Consider the following 18,997-nt stretch of genomic DNA (forward strand, 5'->3'; position numbering starts at 1 on the left):
TTTTTGGGGGCCTTTTCTTCAGACTTAGAATATTAATGTTATTATACTTTTTGAATATTTGGATCAGAAAAGTAAAAACCTCCGTCAGAGGTTTGGTTTGTTATATTAAAAGTTCTGAATTATTCTTCACCTAAAAACCAGTGGTCACTAACTGGCGGACCGCAGATTGGATCCAGACGTAGAAGCCGTCCCATCCGAACCCAAACCAAAAGCTCCACAAAGACAGGTGTGATTCACGTGGCGGTGGACTTTTCTACCGGCGCAGCTTTGCAGTAGTGCCTTAAAGCACAGACCAATTGCATTCAAGTTAAACCATCCCACGTGATGCCACTCGACCAATTGAGTCTTTGCATTCCAAGCAGGACGCGTGAGAAACATGACGAACGAATGGCGCTCTCCAAAAAAGAGTTGGAGAGTGGACAACAAAAGTAGAGCAATTAATCCATAAAGGACAGACTGGTTTATGTTCATACTTCCCACTGCAGCATGTGACAACTTGAAAGTGATCACCAGCTTCAAAACAGCTGTTCTGGTGTGGTGGACCCGCCCCTTTTGGGGGATAATGAGTTTACGTGGCCCGGTGTACAAAGGGGAAGCACTTCCTGGTGTGCAAAAAATCAATCAGTGGAGTGTAATGGAGGGAAGGACACGCAGAGGGACGTAGGGGCTTTCATTCACGGCTCCGTCGACGCACTGAACGCACTCGCACCCCGGGGCCGGACCGAAGGAGAGCGGCTCGTTTCCTGGGAGACTGGAGGAGCTCAGCCCGCTGTAGCCAGGTCACGCCGGGGACAGAGGAGCAAAACCCGGACCGGATTAGCCGACGACTTGTCCCGAGCGGCGTCCAAAACCCAGCAAAACCCGGACCGGATTTATAGACTGGCTGACTCGCGTCAACGTGTGAGTCTATAACGTTCTTTTCCTTTTTCGGTTCCGTGGATATTTTTGTGTAAATATATGAACATTTGAAAGGTTTTTTCCTTTTTGGATTTCTCCTCTTTTTGGAAGGTGGACAGTGCGTTTTTTTGTTATGCCTTGCTTGTTTTTTCTTTTTGTGTAAATATATGAACTATTGAAAGGTTTTCCCTTTTTGGATTCCTCCTCTTTTTGGAGAGTGGACCGTGCGTTTTTCGTTGTTATACTTGCTTGTTCTTTCTTTTTGTGTAAATATACGAACTATTGAACGAAATCTTGGGCTATGTGTTATACTTTGTTGGTGTTATTTGTGTGATTGTTCAATGGGTTGAGGGCGTACATTTTAAATGTACGCGCTTGTGGGAGTTTTGACGGAGATCTCTAAAACTAAACTACAACTTAGCCATAGTTCCGACACCTCATCTTATATGTCAGGAGAGAGACCTGGCTGGCACCCCAGAAACAATTAACCAAACCAAAAACAATAAAACGGATCTCGACAGACTGTCACATAAAAAGTGGCACCCCAGATGGGACATAAAAGTACCATTGACTGACAAACAAAATAACTCAACAAATAAAAACCACAACCCTTGTGAAGAGAAATTGATTGCCAAATAAAATGGCCGCTGACTCGGAGTCATGGTGGAGTAAAATGGAAGGAGGACCAGCGGAGTCACCCCTGGAAATTGCCAACGACATGCCTGCTGAGGAGGTAGCGGCTACAACCTATTCTCTGTTAGACATGGACCTCACTTTTTTTCCGGGGCTTGCTCAACCCGTATCTCCACAAAGAACACCCGTCAAAGTGGGCGAGAGTCACAGAGGACCTCAGCCTGAAATTTCCGCTTTAAAGGAGACAAATCCTGACGATGGGATAAGGCAACACCTTCAGGAATTTGTGGAGGAACAACGTCATCACCGGCAGGAACTAAAAAGGGACATGGCGCAAATGATAAAAGACATTACCACTCATACTAAACAAGAAACCACAGCACTGACAGACCTATTTCTGGAACAACAAAAAGAGGTCATCAAGCATGTGGATAAACAGCTTCAGTATCTGCAAACACAATTTAATGCATCCCTTGGTTGGAGACTTAAAAACTATCATACTGACCTGCTGAAGGATCTCTTCTCCGTTCTCACCCCAATGTCTGGTGCAGTAGCCCACCTGCAGGAGGAGCTGTCCCACTGCAGAAACACGATACATTCACTGTCTGAGGAATTGACGGCATCCAAAGTTACCACCACTTTTACCCCTGAAAGTGGCCAAACCTCCTCTGAGGGTCTGCAAGGGCAACAACCCTTGCTCATTTCACAACGTCCCAGACTGCAGTCAACCATACAGCCTGGCATGGCTGATGTCAATTTCGGATCACCAGTTGAACCAACTATTCACGGAGAAGTAAAGAACCGCGTCATTGGTAAGAGTCCTATAAAACTACAATTCCCGACATTTGGGGGCCTCAATGATACACCTGACCCGCTCCAATACCTGGAAAGGTGTGATGATTTCCTCGCTCTCACACCGCTCACAGATGAGGAACTCCTGGCCACCCTGCGTAATGTACTTCATGGAACTGCCCGCGATTGGTGGGATGTGGGCCGCCATAGAATCCACACGTGGAAGGACTTTCGTCACCAATTTCGTGCTGCCTTCCTGTCAGAGGACTACGAGGATGAACTGGCAGAGAGGGTGCGCAACAGAGTTCAAGGGGACGGTGAAAGCATCCGAGATTTTGCCTACATGTACCAGTCACTTTGCAAACGTTGGAAACCACAGATTGAGGAAGACGAAATCCTAAAAATGATCTTGAAAAATATTAACCCCCAACTGGCCAGCCAGCTGAGTAGTAGCAGAGTCACCTCTGTTAACGCTCTTGTCCGCCTTGGCCAGCAACTTGAGAAGGACAGGGTAAATCAGTTGCAGTATGAACAGAAAAAGACCCTATTTGGGAAAACACCCAAGCCTGCTGCATCCGAATCCGCTGCCCGGCCTCTTAACATCAGAGAAACTCCTGTCCGAACAAATCAACCCAGCCAAAACCGACCTTCACTTGTATACTGTTGGCGCTGCAAAGAAAGTCATGCACCAGCTTCATGTCCGCAGTGGAACTCTAACAGAGCTTCTTCTAGACCTTCACAAGCGGCAAAACATACTCATGGCCAAGATGGGCATTCTACACTGGGTTCCCTCACACACTCAGGTTATCTGGGAGACTCTACATTTGGACCAACTTCCTCATCCCCACTTGGAAGCCTGCGTCCTTGTCAGTTAAGGGTTCCCCTGAACATTGGTTCATGGAAGGGAACCGCTATCCTCGACACTGGTTCATCGTACACTTTGATAAATGAGAATGTGTGGTCAGGCATCAAAAGACCACTGGACGTACTAAAGCCTTGGACTAGAGGGCCCTTGTACCTTGCAGATGGAGAAGGAAGACAACCTCTAGGTTGGTATGAAATTAAACTTACCTTGCAGTTACACCCAGTGACCTTACCTTGTGTCGTCTTGCCTGCTCGCAGCCTTGCTTTCTCTGCAGTTGTAGGACTGGACTTCATATTTATTTCCGGCCTACAGATTGATGTCTCTGAGCACCGCTACTGGTTTAAATCCAATACAAAGCAGCAATACCAGTTTTTGAGAGACTCTACCGCAGGACTGAATGCGGTTCTTCCTTCACAGCTCGCCTTCTTCTCTGCTGTGGCTCCCGTGGACCTGGTTCCTCTACCACCCTATCATGACCTCCTACAGACCGCGTGCAACAATGCTCATCTGGATGATTTCGGGAAAAACCAGCTGTTGTGCCAGCTACAGGAAAATGCTGACGTCTGTTCAGAAACACTGGGATGCACTCGTGTTCTCACACACAAAATGTTTCTAACGCATGAAGTGCCTATCAAACAAAAGCCCTATCGTGTATCACCGACAAAACTCCAAGTAATCAAAGAGCATGTAGAAGACATGTTGGACAAAGGCATCATCGAGCCATCAATCTCTCCGTACGCTGCTCCAGTTGTCTTGGTACCTAAGAAAAATGACACAAAACTAAGGTTTTGTGTGGACTACAGAAAAATCAATGCAACAACTCACACCGATGCTTACCCATTACCTAACCTCCAGGAAATTTTGGAGTCGCTGGCAGGAGCTGTGGTGTTTACTACCTTACACCTCAATAGCGGTTACTGGCAGGTTCAGATGGATGAAGACAGCAGAGAAAAAACTGCCTTCATCTGCCCCTTTGGACTCTACCAGTTCAAGGTAATGCCATTCGGACTGAAAAACGCCCCAGCTACGTTCCAACGGCTGATGGAACTGGTTCTTGGGGACCTGCGAGGAAAAACCTGTTTTGTATATTTGGATGACATCATTATCTACTCTCAGACAGTTCAACAGCACAACCAGGACATACAGGCAGTTATGGACAAGCTAAGAGAGGCTAATCTGACCGTGAACATGAAGAAGAGTCAATTCTTCCGGACGTCGTTGAAGTTTTTGGGCCATATCGTCTCCTCTGCTGGAGTTGAAGTTGACACAGAGAAGACAAACGCAGTTCAGGATTACCCTGTGCCCCAGAACCTCAAAGAGTTGCAAAGATTTCTCGGGATGGCCGGATGGTATCATCGATTTGTGCCCCGATTCTCACAACAAACGGAACCCCTTAACGCTCTTAAACGGAAAGGAGCCAAGTTCATCTGGACCTCTTCGTGTCAGGCAGCATTTGACACCCTGAAACAACATCTGATTTCTCCACCAGTCCTGGGACATCCCAATTTCAATCTTCCATTTGTTGTTTACACTGATGCCAGTGACGTTGGCTTGGGGGCAGTCTTGACTCAACAGACTGGATTGGGTGCGGAACAAGTCCTTGCCTTTGCCAGCCGTACTCTGAATCGGGCCGAGAGAAACTACTCCACAACAGAGCAGGAATGCCTCGCTGTCGTCTGGGCCCTAGAGAAATGGAGGTATTACTTGGAGGGCAGACACTTTTCGGTTGTAACTGATCATTCATCTCTTGTCTGGGTTTTTAAAACCCAAAAGCCCAGCACTCGGCTGATCCGTTGGGCACTCCGCCTCCAGGAGTTCTCCTTTACTGTTGAATACCGCAAGGGAAAGTATAACACAGTGCCTGATGCTCTATCAAGAGCTCCCCTTCTTGACCATCAACCCCAACCTGCCACTTGTGCTGCAGTGCTGCGGTCCTGCGATTCAAGAGACACCTCTAAAAATCTTCAAGTCACTGACGGGGATATTTGGAAAGCCCAGCAGGATGATTCTGTCATCCAAAACTTGTATGATAAAATCATGGAAACAGGAGAAGTGATGGAAAATCCGACAACAAAATTCACTGTTTTGGAGGACAAGGTTTACAGAGTGGTGCAATTACCTCACAAAACACTCTACCAAGTGTACGTGCCATCATCACTCCGCTCACAGCTTCTCCATCACTATCATGACAATCCTCTGTCTGGTCATTTTGGGAGATACAAAACCTATAAAAGGCTGCAGGCCCTCGTATATTGGCCTAAGATGAGTATTGATGTCCGAGAACATGTGAAATGTTGCCAGGTTTGCCAGCTCTATAAACCTGAAACCCGGAAACCTCCTGGAAAACTGCAACAAACTGTGATTAAAGAACCTTGGGAGATGTTGGGAGTTGACCTCATGGGACCTTTCCCTCGAAGCTCCAACGGCAACCTCTACCTCATTGTCTTTGTGGACTATTACACCAGATGGGTAGAAATGTTTCCCCTTCGCAAAGCAACAGCAGAGACCGTTTCCCAGATACTACGAAAGGAGATTCTGACTCACTGGGGTGTGCCAACTTACATCCTTTCGGACCAAGGCTCTCAGTTTGTGTCATCGGTCTTTGAGGAAACCTGTAGGCGGTGGAACCTCAAGCAGAAAAGGACTTCGCCCTACCATCCTCAAACTAACATGACGGAGAGGATTAATCGAAATGTGAAGGCTATGATCGCTTCATACGTAGAAGAAAACCACAAGAGCTGGGACAAATACTTACCTGAATTCCGCTTTGCATTGAACTCAGCAGTGCATGAGTCTACAGGAGTCACACCTGCAGAGCTCAACATTGGACGTCTTTTGAAAGGCCCCTTGGATGCTGAGCTCAAGCCAAAGCACTGTGATCCGGATGCACCTGCTTATGCTACTGCTAGCCAGATAGCGGAATTCAAGAAGCATGTAAACCGCAACCTGGATAAAGCCAGAACGAGGCAAAAGAAGAACTATGACAAAGGGAGGAGACAGAGTGATTTTTCAGACAGAGACCGTGTCTGGATCCGTACTCACCCTTACTCCAAGGCTGATAAGTCATTTTCAGCTAAACTGGCACCACGGTGGAAAGGTCCTTATCGGGTGACCAGGAAAACAGGCCCCTTAAACTATGAGGTGGTTTTGGAGGATACAGGAGAAGATCTACGTGTTGTTAATGTGGCCCAACTCAAGCCATGCTATCCCACAGCTGGGGAAATGGACAGAGCACAACGTCAACGGATCATGGAGATTTTTGCAGAGGAAAGCGATGAGGAAGACTTCCCTGGCTATTCCACTGACTAGGACTAAAGATGGGTAGACACTGGAGAATGGCAGCCTGCCTAAATTCCCGGCTTCTTTCAGGGGGGAGGGAGTGTGACAACTTGAAAGTGATCACCAGCTTCAAAACAGCTGTTCTGGTGTGGTGGACCCGCCCCTTTTGGGGGATAATGAGTTTACGTGGCCCGGTGTACAAAGGGGAAGCACTTCCTGGTGTGCAAAAAATCAATCAGTGGAGTGTAATGGAGGGAAGGACACGCAGAGGGACGTAGGGGCTTTCATTCACGGCTCCGTCGACGCACTGAACGCACTCGCACCCCGGGGCCGGACCGAAGGAGAGCGGCTCGTTTCCTGGGAGACTGGAGGAGCTCAGCCCGCTGTAGCCAGGTCACGCCGGGGACAGAGGAGCAAAACCCGGACCGGATTAGCCGACGACTTGTCCCGAGCGGCGTCCAAAACCCAGCAAAACCCGGACCGGATTTATAGACTGGCTGACTCGCGTCAACGTGTGAGTCTATAACGTTCTTTTCCTTTTTCGGTTCCGTGGATATTTTTGTGTAAATATATGAACATTTGAAAGGTTTTTTCCTTTTTGGATTTCTCCTCTTTTTGGAAGGTGGACAGTGCGTTTTTTTGTTATGCCTTGCTTGTTTTTTCTTTTTGTGTAAATATATGAACTATTGAAAGGTTTTCCCTTTTTGGATTCCTCCTCTTTTTGGAGAGTGGACCGTGCGTTTTTCGTTGTTATACTTGCTTGTTCTTTCTTTTTGTGTAAATATACGAACTATTGAACGAAATCTTGGGCTATGTGTTATACTTTGTTGGTGTTATTTGTGTGATTGTTCAATGGGTTGAGGGCGTACATTTTAAATGTACGCGCTTGTGGGAGTTTTGACGGAGATCTCTAAAACTAAACTACAACTTAGCCATAGTTCCGACACCTCATCTTATATGTCAGGAGAGAGACCTGGCTGGCACCCCAGAAACAATTAACCAAACCAAAAACAATAAAACGGATCTCGACAGACTGTCACAAGCACTAAACCAGTGTCTCATGTGCTCAGAAGCCATTGAAACGTCATCATGAGGCTCAACGAGCTCCTCCACGTGAGTAGGAGAACGGCCCACTTAATTCTCCCACTTGGGAGAGTGGATATATATATATATATATATATATATACACTCACCGGCCACTTTATTAGGTACACCAGTCCAACTGCTCGTTAACACTTAATTTCTAAGCAGCCAATCACATGGCGGCAACTCAGTGCATTTAGGCATGTAGACATTGTCAAGACAATCTCCTGCAGTTCAAACCGAGCATCAGTATGGGGAAGAAAGGTGATTTGAGTGACTTTGAACGTGGCATGATTGTTGGTGCCAGAAGGGCTGGTCTGAGTATTTCAGAAACTGCTAATCTACTGGGATTTTCACGCACAACCATCTCTAGGGTTTACAGAGAATGGTCCGAAAAAGAAAAAACATCCAGTGAGCGGCAGTTCTGTGGGCGGAAATGCCTTGTTGATGCCAGAGGTCAGAGGAGAATGGCCAGACTGGTTCGAGCTGATAGAAGGGCAACAGTGACTCAAATAACCACCCGTTACAACCAAGGTGGGCATAAGAGCATCTCTGAACCCACAGTACGTGGAACTTTGAGGCAGATGGGCTACAGCAGCAGAAGACCACACCGGGTGCCACTCCTTTCAGCTAAGAACAGGAAACTGAGGCTACAATTTGCACAAGCTCATCGAAATTGGACAATAGAAGATTGGAAAAACGTTGTCTGGTCTGATGAGTCTCGATTTCTGCTGCGACATTCGGATGGTAGGGTCAGAATTTGGCGTCTACAACATGAAAGCATGGATCCATCCTGCCTTGTATCAACGGTTCAGGCTGGTGGTGGTGGTGTCATGGTGTGGGGGATATTTTCTTGGCACTCTTTGGGCCCCTTGGTACCAATTGAGCATCGTTGCAACGCCACAGCCTACCTGAGTATTGTTGCTGACCATGTCCATCCCTTTATGACCACAATGTACCCAACTTCTGATGGCTACTTTCAGCAGGATAATGCGCCATGTCATAAAGCTGGAATCATCTCAGACTGGTTTCTTGAACATGACAATGAGTTCGCTGTACTCAAATGGCCTCCACAATCACCAGATCTCAATCCAATAGAGCATCTTTGGGATGTGGTGGAACGGGAGATTCGCATCATGGATGTGCAGCCGACAAATCTGCGGCAACTGTGTGATGCCATCATGTCAATATGGACCAAACTCCCTGAGGAATGCTTCCAGCACCTTGTTGAATCTATGCCACAAAGAATTGAGGCAGTTCTGAAGGCAAAAGGGGGTCCAACCCGTTACTAGCATGGGGTACCTAATAAAGTGGCCGGTGAGTGTATATATATATAACTACTTCACAGGGGCTGGTCTAGGATTTGTGGCCAGACTGAAAAAAAAATCATAATCCCCCTCTGGTATTGTTCAGGGGGCCGGGCCCGCGGCCTTAGTTTGGGGACCACTGATATAAACCATTTATGGCTTATGTTTGTCTACAGAAAACCGTTTCTTTCATTGGAAAATATTCCGCGTATTAACGTAGAACTGGGTACACCCTGAAATGTGGTAGGACCCCAGAGTACCCATAGATATCCCATGCAGACGCCACGCAGAAACCCGTAAACATGAATATCTCTATTTATATATATCGATATAGAGATAGCTATGTGAAATATTAATACCTATATATAAATATATAGGTATTATCATTTCACATCACTATAAACATGAATACTTAAACCTGACTAAATACAAATCAAATACAAATAAACAGGAATGAAAAAAACATAATAAACAAACGTGAATAAACAAGCATGAATACACAAACATGAATAACCACGTTTAAACCAACATAATGGACATAGTGACTAAATAAACATGAATAAACATGATGAAATGAGCCCATTTAGGATAACTGACTTTAATTTTCCCACCTCAACAGATTTTACTCTATATTTTATTAATTCTAGATAGTTTTATACAAATTCAAAATAAATATTCTTTACATTTGTTTTTGTTTTTCCTACTGGTGTTATGTATATTATTTAATGTCTAAGTCTAATTCCAATGCAAAATCAACTTAAACTAAACTAGAAACGGTTGCTGCTCTCTAGTGGTTTTAGTGCGTAACTGTATACGTTTAAAAGATATGGGAAAGCAGTCATTTATTATGTTATACTATTATACTATAGGTAGTTTGCTGCGTTTAAGGTGATCAATAATGCATGTCTTCCTCTGGTCACAGTGTGTAACTCTATTGTTTAATTGGACATATACTGTTATACACGTCATGTGACTCTTGTACAGCCGCATGAGGAGCGTGAAACAGTGTCAGCTAAAAGTGTTCTGTAAGTTTGGAAAAACTTTTACTTTGAAAGGTCGGTGCTCTAAGTGAACCGGATGTAATCAAAGCGCCATGTTGGATACAAAGATCCAAACTGTTAGTGTTTCACGGTTTCTCCTGCAGTTATAGACACGGCTGAACCGGACGGAACCGCCGTCTACCCCCGAGAAACCGCGCGTGAAGCCCGCGGGCCGCGATGGAGCGAAGCGAAACTTTCGTTACTGAGATGGAGAAGATCATGGAGGCGGCGGTGGAATCGGCCGTGTGTGTCCTCTCTGAGGCGGCGCGGGACCGCCGGGACAGACGGGTGAGAGGACACGTCTTTAACGGTGTACACACGTGTACTTCAACGTGTACACGCGCACCAGTAAACGCATGTAGAACGTTTGAAAACGTCCACGCTGCTTCAGAGAGAAATCCCCACGTCACTGCCTTCTTTGCTGGGAGTTCAAATTACGCGAGACTACAGATACGTGATTTCAAATTTACGTGATTTAAACTTTCCAGTTTATTGATCAAATAATGACCTAATAATGAAATAATATACGATGACCTTAATAAGCATGAACATACATTTAAGAATATTATTTTTATCTAATAATTAATCAATAGTGAAATAATATGGATTAAATTTAGTTTTATTGAATGAAAATGACTACTTTTCTCTTGAATTGTCCCTTTGGAAAACAGTTCTAAAGTTGTTATGCTCTCAATCTGCAGTTTCAAGTCTTTTTCCATACAGCATGATGTTCATTTAGTAAATGAAGGGACCTCCTCAGTCTACATTCGCTCCCTTTTAACTGGTTTGTAGAAGAAAAAACAAGATGATGATGGACAACTGCCGTCAATTGATTATTTCTATGATTTGTCAATTAGTGGTTTGATCAATACAATTATGAATCAGTCTTCAAATGTCAAGTGCTGTCCATAACTCAAAGCTATTCCATCTAATGTCATAAAGGAGTAAAGAAAGCAGCAGATTATTTACATTCAAGGAGCTTAAATCCAATAATATATTCTCTAACACATAAATCAAATAGATTAATTGTATAAGTTGCTTTCCAATACAATCTTATTATATAAAAAAGAGTGTGAGATTACCAAAAAAAAGTTATGTTGATTGTTTTCTCAATTAATTTGTTAATATTTAACCCGTTGATATGAAATCTAAAAGGCCGTTCTTCAGTTTACTGGAGAAGACGAACGCTCAATTACAGTAAGTCATTTCACATATATAACCTTCAACTAACTTAAAGGGTAACCCTTCCCTGCAGGATGAGCTGACCTCCGTCCTCCACGTGATGACCAGAGAGGCTGGTCGTAAGATCTGCAGAGTGTTCAGAGAGCTCTTTGTTGGCTTAGTGATGGAAAATGAAGCTCTGAAGCACAAAGTGGGACATTTGGAGAGTCAACTGAAGTCAAAGGGAGAGAAGCCTCAGACGGTTTATAAGATAAAACCATCAGGTGAGTCGATGCGCGTCTTTGTTCATGGAAACTATGAAGCGTTTTAAATTTGGTGTAAATCCATTGTGAGGAGTGAAGGATCTAAAGCTGTGACCTCATAGACTGTACGTATTAGGTAGTGACCTTAGACCAGGGGGTCAAACTCATTGTGTACTCTGTATGAGGAATGCAGTGACCTCATGCGCAAAAATGATGTTTTGAATTTTAGCTTTAAATAAACACACATGTGAACATATTAGAATATTTGGTTGCGCGATAGGCGTCAATAACCAGACAAATGAATACAATGAGACATAACTACTTGTATAGGTCATTTATTTAAGTTTAAACATATTTAACAACAAATCACCTACACAAAAAAGTTAATTAACTAAGCTGTTGTAGCTTCTAGTCTATTTAATTCATGCAGTATAAAGTCAGTACAGCCCCCCCCCCCCCCCCCCCTGAAGAGCAGACAGTCGAGATGACAGAATCCATTTTGAAGCCTTCCCCCTACCTCTTTGTGGCTGTTTTTTATCACTGAATCCTCCAGATGGTCCGGCATTGTCACTGGACATCAACCAATCAGCTGCCAACCCGGCGGCCCTCGCCATGGCCATCCTCAATTCGGCTAAATCCAGACGCAGAACCAGAAGCAACCTTCAGGTGCCTTTGGTCATCATCAGCCAGCCGCTCCCTGAACCAATCGCAAGCCAGAGCAGCCCCACCCTGCCGGTGCTTCTGGAGAAACCTCATCAAGCCACATCTTCCAGCTCAGAGGGTTCTCCAGCTGTTGTGGTGTTAGAAGTTAACGAGAGTTCAAAAGATCCTGATGAGTTACCAAGAGAAGAGGCTTCACTCCCTGTGGATAAAAACAATGAGCCAATCAGCGAGCCCGCAGCTCTTCCAGTGACGGTAGAAATGATGCCATCACCTGAAGTGGAACAAACTGTTGTAGTAAGTCTTTTATAATATATAAATATTCGTGCTAGTGTGTATTTGCGATTCATTTTAATTGTGGCTGCAACTAACTATTATTTTGATAATACATTAATCGTTCGATTATTTTTTGGACGAACCGGATTAAAAAAAAGAGCATTAAAATGTTTAAACTTTCCAACCCTTTATTCAATAGAGAACTGCAAATTCACATTGCAAAAATACTTCAGAAAGTACAGGTTGCTCCTTGAAATAATGATTAATAAAAACAAAATTTAACAGGATTTATTTTATTGTCAGAACTAGGGCTGCAACAACGAATCGATGAAATCGATTATTAAAAGCGTTGGCAACGAATTTCATTATCGATTCGTTGTGTCGCGCGACTATTATCTTTGAGTATTAAAAGAAAGTTGCGCGCGCCGCGCAGCAGAACATCGGAGAGACCCGTACTACTGTTCTGAAACATGCGGAGGAAGAGAAGCCAATGCGATCTAAATATTTCACACTGAAATGGGGGGTGCGGGTCCTAGCGGGCAACGGACGGGGGGGGGGTGCTGCGGTTTTCTTTGCAGCGCCAGTAGTTTTAGGTTCTAATCGCCGCGCTCGACTTCAAGGTGTAACCTTTATTATTGTTCGGTCTGAAACAGCGCGCCCAGTGACGGGTGGTGCAGCAAAATTGATGTCCGGGTGGAAATCAGGAGAAAGGTCGGTCCGGGATATTTTCGGGAGGGGCTTTGAAATTCGGGAGGGTTGACATGTCTGATTGTAAGATATGCAAATGCGACATGGCCTGGCACGGGAGCACCACGGGGATGATTCATGATTTTGTGCCTAATATATTTAATTTGGCGGCTGTAAAGTATACATCATGCGATGTGTGTATGTTTTTTGTGTTAGTCCATTTTATTTGCTTACTTGATGTTCAAGGAGCAATCTGTTTAAAACAAAAGATATTTAGAAAGTGCACAGTCAGTTCTATTTTTCAATAAAGGGTTGGAAATTAATGTTTTTACATTTTTTATTTTTTTATCCGATTAATCGAACAAATAATCGACAGATGAATCGATTATTAAAATAATCGTTAGTTGCAGCTCTAGTCAGAACTATATTATCCTACACTCACAGACGCACACATTCAGACACCCCCATGTTCACTTGAAGCTTATTTATTAAATCATTATCATCATTGTAGTGCAAGTTAATGTATACATCACATCTAAATACAGCTAATCAAAAACAAAGTGCTGTGAGATGAATTTAAAATGGCATTTGTAAATAAATGCACTGGAGGCTTCTTTAATGGATCACGGTGTGTCTCCCTTTACAGGCATAACACCAACTACCGTATAACCCACATTAGACGTGCACTAGACTACCGCATAACCCACAGTAGACGTGCACTAGACTACCGCATAACCCACAGAAGACGTGCACTAGACTACCGTAAAACCCACAGTAGACGTGCACTAGACTACCGTATAACCCACAGTAGATGTGCACTAGACTACCGTAAAACCCACAGTAGACGTGCACTAGACTACCATATTTGACAGCATTAAAAAGTACAACACATTTTATTTTATTTGTCAACAATAACCGAAATGTAAGCACAAAATATATACAAGACCACAAGCAAACGCTAGCTTGATCATCTGGATGATGAGTAAACGGCAGGCTCCTTACGTTCCTCACGTCATGTTACGTTGACTTTGCATATTTTGCCATTTACACATTATTTTGTGTATTTAAGGTGAAATGCTCGCACACCTTGATTTCTCTGCCTGCGTACTGTGACTCACAACAACTGTTCTTTCCTCTACGTTATCTTTGAGTGTCGTAATAATCTTCAATAATGAAATTCTTTGCCAGCATGTTTAATAATCCATTTTTATCGATTTCATTGTTGTTGCAGCCCAAAATGTATTAAATAAATAATTCAAAAGTAGTGTATTGCCCACTTTTATTTTCATAAATGTCAATTTAAAATGTTTTTAATCAAATAAAATAAAACCAAAGCTATTCGCCCCTGCCAAGGCATTCTTTTTTATACATAGTTTGATAACAAGAAGGCACCTTTATTTTAACCGTCACCTTCATGAGCAACAGTTAACATTTATTAATCTATTTTCTAGAGCTGCAACTAACGATTATTTTAATAATCGATTCATCTGTCGATTATTTGTTCGATTAATCGATGAATCGGATAAAAAAATAAAAAATGTAAAAACATTAATTTCCAACCCTTTATTGAAAAATAGAACTGACTGTGCACTTCCTAAATATGTTTTGCACTAACAGATTGCTCCTTGAACATCAAGTAAGCAAATAAAATGGACTAACACAAAAAACATACACACATCGCATGATGTATACTTTATAGCCGCCAAATTAAATATATTAGGCACAAAATCATGAATCATTGCCGTGGTGCTCCCGTGCCAGGCCATGTCGCTTTTGCATATCTTACAATCAGACATGTCAACCCTCCCGAATTTCAAAGCCCCTCCCGAAAATCTCCCGGACCGACCTTTCTCCTGATTTCCACCCGGACATCAATTTTGCTGCACCACCCGTCACTGGGCGCGCTGTTTCAGACCGAACAATAATAAAGGTTACACCTTGAAGTCGAGCGCGGCGATTAGAACGTAAAACTACTGGCGCTGCAAAGAGCAGCACCCCCCCCCCCCCCCCCCGTTGCCCGCTAGCACCCGCACCCCCCATTTCAGATCGCATTGGCTTCTCTTCCTCCGCATGTTTCAGAACAGTAGTACGGGTCTCTCCGATGTTCTGCTGCGCGAGCGCTCAACTTTTTTTTTCTCAGCTCTGCGCGAGCGCGCAACTTTCTTTTAATACTCAAAGATAATAGTCGCGCGACACAACGAATCGATAATGAAATTCGTTGCCAACGCTTTTAATAATCGATTTTAATCGATTTCATCGATTCGTTGTTGCAGCCCTACTATTTTCTTTTTTTATGAGCAGGTGCAAGCAATAATAATAATAATAATATTTGTAAACTTTAACGTTAATGCGCAGTACAATAATTCTCTATATTAATGTGATAATAACGTGCCCATGACAAATAAAATAAGTTTACACATCATTAGAAACCAGATTAATTACAAATGTCATTTTGAGAAGAATTCTTCAACTCAGTTTGTTGGTTTTCTTTTAACTTTTAACCAATAACTCTCGTGTGTCCCAGGAAACAGAAATAAAGATGGAAACCGTTGAAGCGACGTTGGACAGACAGCCCCGTGAGACAGGTAGTTATAGAATAATAATGATAAAGTGAGATTCAGGGTTCAGGTCAAAGCAACACGTTGACACGTACCTCAGTGTGGAAGGTACTTGTGAACTTATGATTCAAGGGAATGCTTAATTATCGTAAATGATCTCCTCTCCACTGATTTCACATAAGTCTGGTAGCTCTGTTGGCTTGTTGGATGTCACAATAGGAACCAGTTGGTCTGTAGGGTGGTGACCAAAAAGTCATCCTCTCGATCTGATTTTTAACGTCACATGTCTTCTGGAGCAGGTCTGGAGGAGGAGAGGCAGAAGGAGCTGGAGAGAAAGAGGAGGAGGGACCTGTACAAGGAAAAGAGGTTTTTCTGTGAACTGTGTAACAAAGGCTTCCATCAGAAACACCAGCTGAGGAAACATGTGTCGTGCCACCTCAAACCTTTCCCCTGCAGCTCCTGTGACAAAGGCTTCTGCAAAGCCAAGAGTCTACAGAAGCACCTGCTGAGCCACGAGTTGCGGGAGGCTCAGCAGAAGGACCCGGACAAGCTGCTTCACTGCGACCAGTGCGACAGGAAGTTCAGGCTGCTGCGGCAGCTCAGAGTCCACCAGGCTTCTCACCGGCTGAAGAAGACCCCGCTGCAGTGCCACGTCTGCCAGCGCACCTTCACCTCGACCGGTGCGCTCCGCTACCACGAGGTGTCGCACGCCCAGGTGAAGCCCTTCATGTGTGACGTCTGCGGGAAAGGCTTCACCAGGAAGAAGAGCCTCCGCGAGCACCAGACCGTCCACACCGGGGCGCGGCCCTACACCTGCCCCACCTGCGGGAAGAGCTTCTCCACCGCCAGCAACTTGCGCGTCCACAAGAGGTCCCACTCCGAGGAGCGGCCCTATAAGTGCTGTGAATGCGACAAGGCCTTCAAATGTAAGATGGGGCTGCTGCAGCACCGGGTTGTCCACTCCGGGGAGAAACCCTTCATGTGTCAGACCTGCGGACTCAGCTTCGGCCTCAAGTACAACTTCCAGAGACATCTGCGCCTCCACAACGGAGAGAAGCCCTTCAGGTACTCCGCCTCACTCCTCAATGCTCCTCCAGAGGAAGAGGGCAGGGTCAGAAGTCAAAAGCATCACCAACACACATCTCAGGATTCAACATCTCCAGTTGCAGCTTGAAAATACTTCCTCTATTTTTTCTCACTAAAATAATGTTTGAAATTACTTTTATCAATTAATCTGCCAAAAAAGAAAGTGTGATTGAATCTATAAATTAAAAAGGGGACTGCACACCTAACGCCTGCAAATAACCATTTTTTAAAAACAAAATGTAACGTTTATTTGCAAAGTAGTTAATGTACATTCGGATCAGAGTTCTGTCCCATCGTGAGCAGGTTGGTACGAAGTTCAGCTTTTCTTTTTTGCACTCAAGTGAATTTTTAACTGCGATTAATTGTGTGTGTCTGTTATTTGTTCCACTTAGGTGTGATAAATGTGGAGAGGGCTTCTCGGGGACCTGGGCTCTGAAGACCCACATGCTGGTTCACGGCATGGAGAAACCCTTCATGTGTGACCTCTGTGGAAAGACCTTTTTCTACAACTGCCAGTTGCAGAAGCACCAGCAACTTGTCCACGACAACAAAGACCAGCATAAGGTGGGGGGGTTGTCGGGTAGACCCCGGCCCACCCGAGCCAAGCCCTACAGCTGTAAGAGTTGTCTGAAGAGCTTCAGCAGCAACACCACGCTGAGGACCCACGAGAAGAGCCACGCCCAGAACAAGGACTTCACCTGCGACACCTGCGGTAAGTCCTTCCACCTGCGCCACCTGTACCTGTACCACATGAGGCTGCACAGCGGCGACCGGCCCCACGTCTGCAGTATCTGCCAAAAGGGCTTTCTGCTGATGTCACAGCTGAAACAGCACGAGCTTCTGCACACTGGAGTCAAGCCTCACAAGTGTGAAGAGTGCAACAAAGAGTTCAGGACGCCGCAGAACTACCATCGCCACCTGCTGATCCACACCGGAGAAAAACCCTACGAGTGCGTGGTGTGCAACAGAAAGTTTAGGCAGTCCAACCAGCTCAAGTCTCACATGCAGATCCACACTGGGGTCAAGCTGTACACCTGCGAGCACTGCGGCCAGGGCTTCTCCGACTCAAGGCAGCTGAAGAAACATCGATGTGTAGACGACTTCCAGAGCTGTGAGTCCAGCAGCAAATGCAGAAAGCCGAAGAACGGCTTTCCCTGGGCGGAAGGCTTCGCGCAGCAGTAAGTCCCGAAGGGGGAGTAGGTTAGCCTGAGCTAGCCGAGCTTAGCATAGAGACCAGAAAGTGCTAGCCTGGCTCTTTTCACATACCAGATATACAGAGGGCGTCAAACGACTGTGTACCCATTCGCCCACTTCTTCAGTCAGACATCAGATCAAGATCCACTCTCACATTATTCGTCTAAACAGAGAATAATCCCAACGTTTTGTACTTTGCTTTAGAAGGTTTATGTATTTTTAATTTTTAAAAACAAATATACGCCAAAAAACAATTAAAAAAAACATCAGTTGTTTCTTACTCCAGTTCTGTTTAATGAGAGGCCAAACTCTTGTTATGTGTTGGAATATATTAAATTCACTGCGTTTACTGTCTTGTCTTGTCTGTCCAAACATGACTGTTACAAAGATTGTAACCTAATATAAACATACAAACAGATCACTCATAATACTGTGAACAATATTAAAGCTCTCATAACACATGATTTGTAACATGGCAAAGAGTAACCAAGTGTGTGTTCTTTTATAATATCAATCACACTTAGGGAGGACATGGTCATTGAGTGTTTAAAAGTAAATGAAATGCAATCTGTACTGAGCAACAACACAGTTGCTTTAACCTCTTGGTTCGTCAAAGGCTGATCCGCGCTTCAACAGTCTGGTTGGTTTGAACCAGATGTCAGTCATAAGCATAATCCTACGTTAGAAGAGTTGATCACTGAAACCAGGATTTTCTAACCGCACAGAATCCATATGAGGAATTCAAGACCATAGCTTGGCCCGCTGCATGTCTTTGCCATTGTGAGAATGACAAAGACATTAATTGCGTTTCTATAAAAGTAGCTGCTATTCCTAAAAAGTCCACTGGGGGTCGCACTGTGTGAGTGAGCGCATGCGTTAGACCGGGAGGAGCAGGTCGTTCACCAACGTCATGGCACGAATATACCGATATGAATGCTATAATATACAAGTCGTAAATCGGCTCATTTGATGAAAGTGTACTTTCTTGTTTCTTGTTCTTCTGAGTTTGTATCTATCATTAAAATGCACCTATTGTAAGTCACTTTGTATAAAAAGTCAGCTAAATGACGATGTAATATAACATCACATCTTTGTTTATGAAATCACTACGTTACGCGACGTTGGGAACGTTTTTAAATACAATAAGACTTTAAAACATACTGCTCTTAAGCTTAGTTTGGGCTTCTGCATTTTCAAAGAAACACAAGGTCACGCA

The 18,997-nt window shown here is 44.3% G+C and overlaps 1 protein-coding gene across 1 annotated transcript; it reads left to right on the plus strand.

Moving 5' to 3' along the window:
- Window positions 1-9,852: 9,852 nt before the first annotated feature.
- On the plus strand, window positions 9,853-18,848 carry LOC119217356 (zinc finger protein 345-like). The gene is made up of 6 exons (XM_037470860.2): window positions 9,853-10,184; window positions 11,152-11,341; window positions 11,874-12,277; window positions 15,468-15,528; window positions 15,801-16,566; window positions 16,980-18,848. The coding sequence occupies exons 1-6, from the start codon at window positions 10,074-10,076 to the stop codon at window positions 17,767-17,769; spliced, it is 2,322 nt and encodes a 773-aa protein (XP_037326757.2). The 5' UTR covers window positions 9,853-10,073; the 3' UTR covers window positions 17,770-18,848.
- The last annotated feature ends 149 nt before the right edge of the window (window positions 18,849-18,997 follow it).

Source organism: Pungitius pungitius, chromosome 3 (assembly GCF_949316345.1).
Source record: "Pungitius pungitius chromosome 3, fPunPun2.1, whole genome shotgun sequence".
In the NCBI taxonomy this organism is placed as follows: Eukaryota; Metazoa; Chordata; class Actinopteri; order Perciformes; family Gasterosteidae; genus Pungitius; species Pungitius pungitius.

Bases quoted from the DNA above. Each gene is read 5' to 3' on its own strand.
- LOC119217356 (XM_037470860.2), top strand. From the start codon at position 10,074: ATGGAGCGAAGCGAAACTTTCGTTACTGAGATGGAGAAGATCATGGAG. The intron at 10,185-11,151 runs GTGAGAGGACAC...CCTTCCCTGCAG, and splicing joins GGGACCGCCGGGACAGACGG to GATGAGCTGACCTCCGTCCT. The intron at 11,342-11,873 runs GTGAGTCGATGC...TGAATCCTCCAG, and splicing joins TTATAAGATAAAACCATCAG to ATGGTCCGGCATTGTCACTG.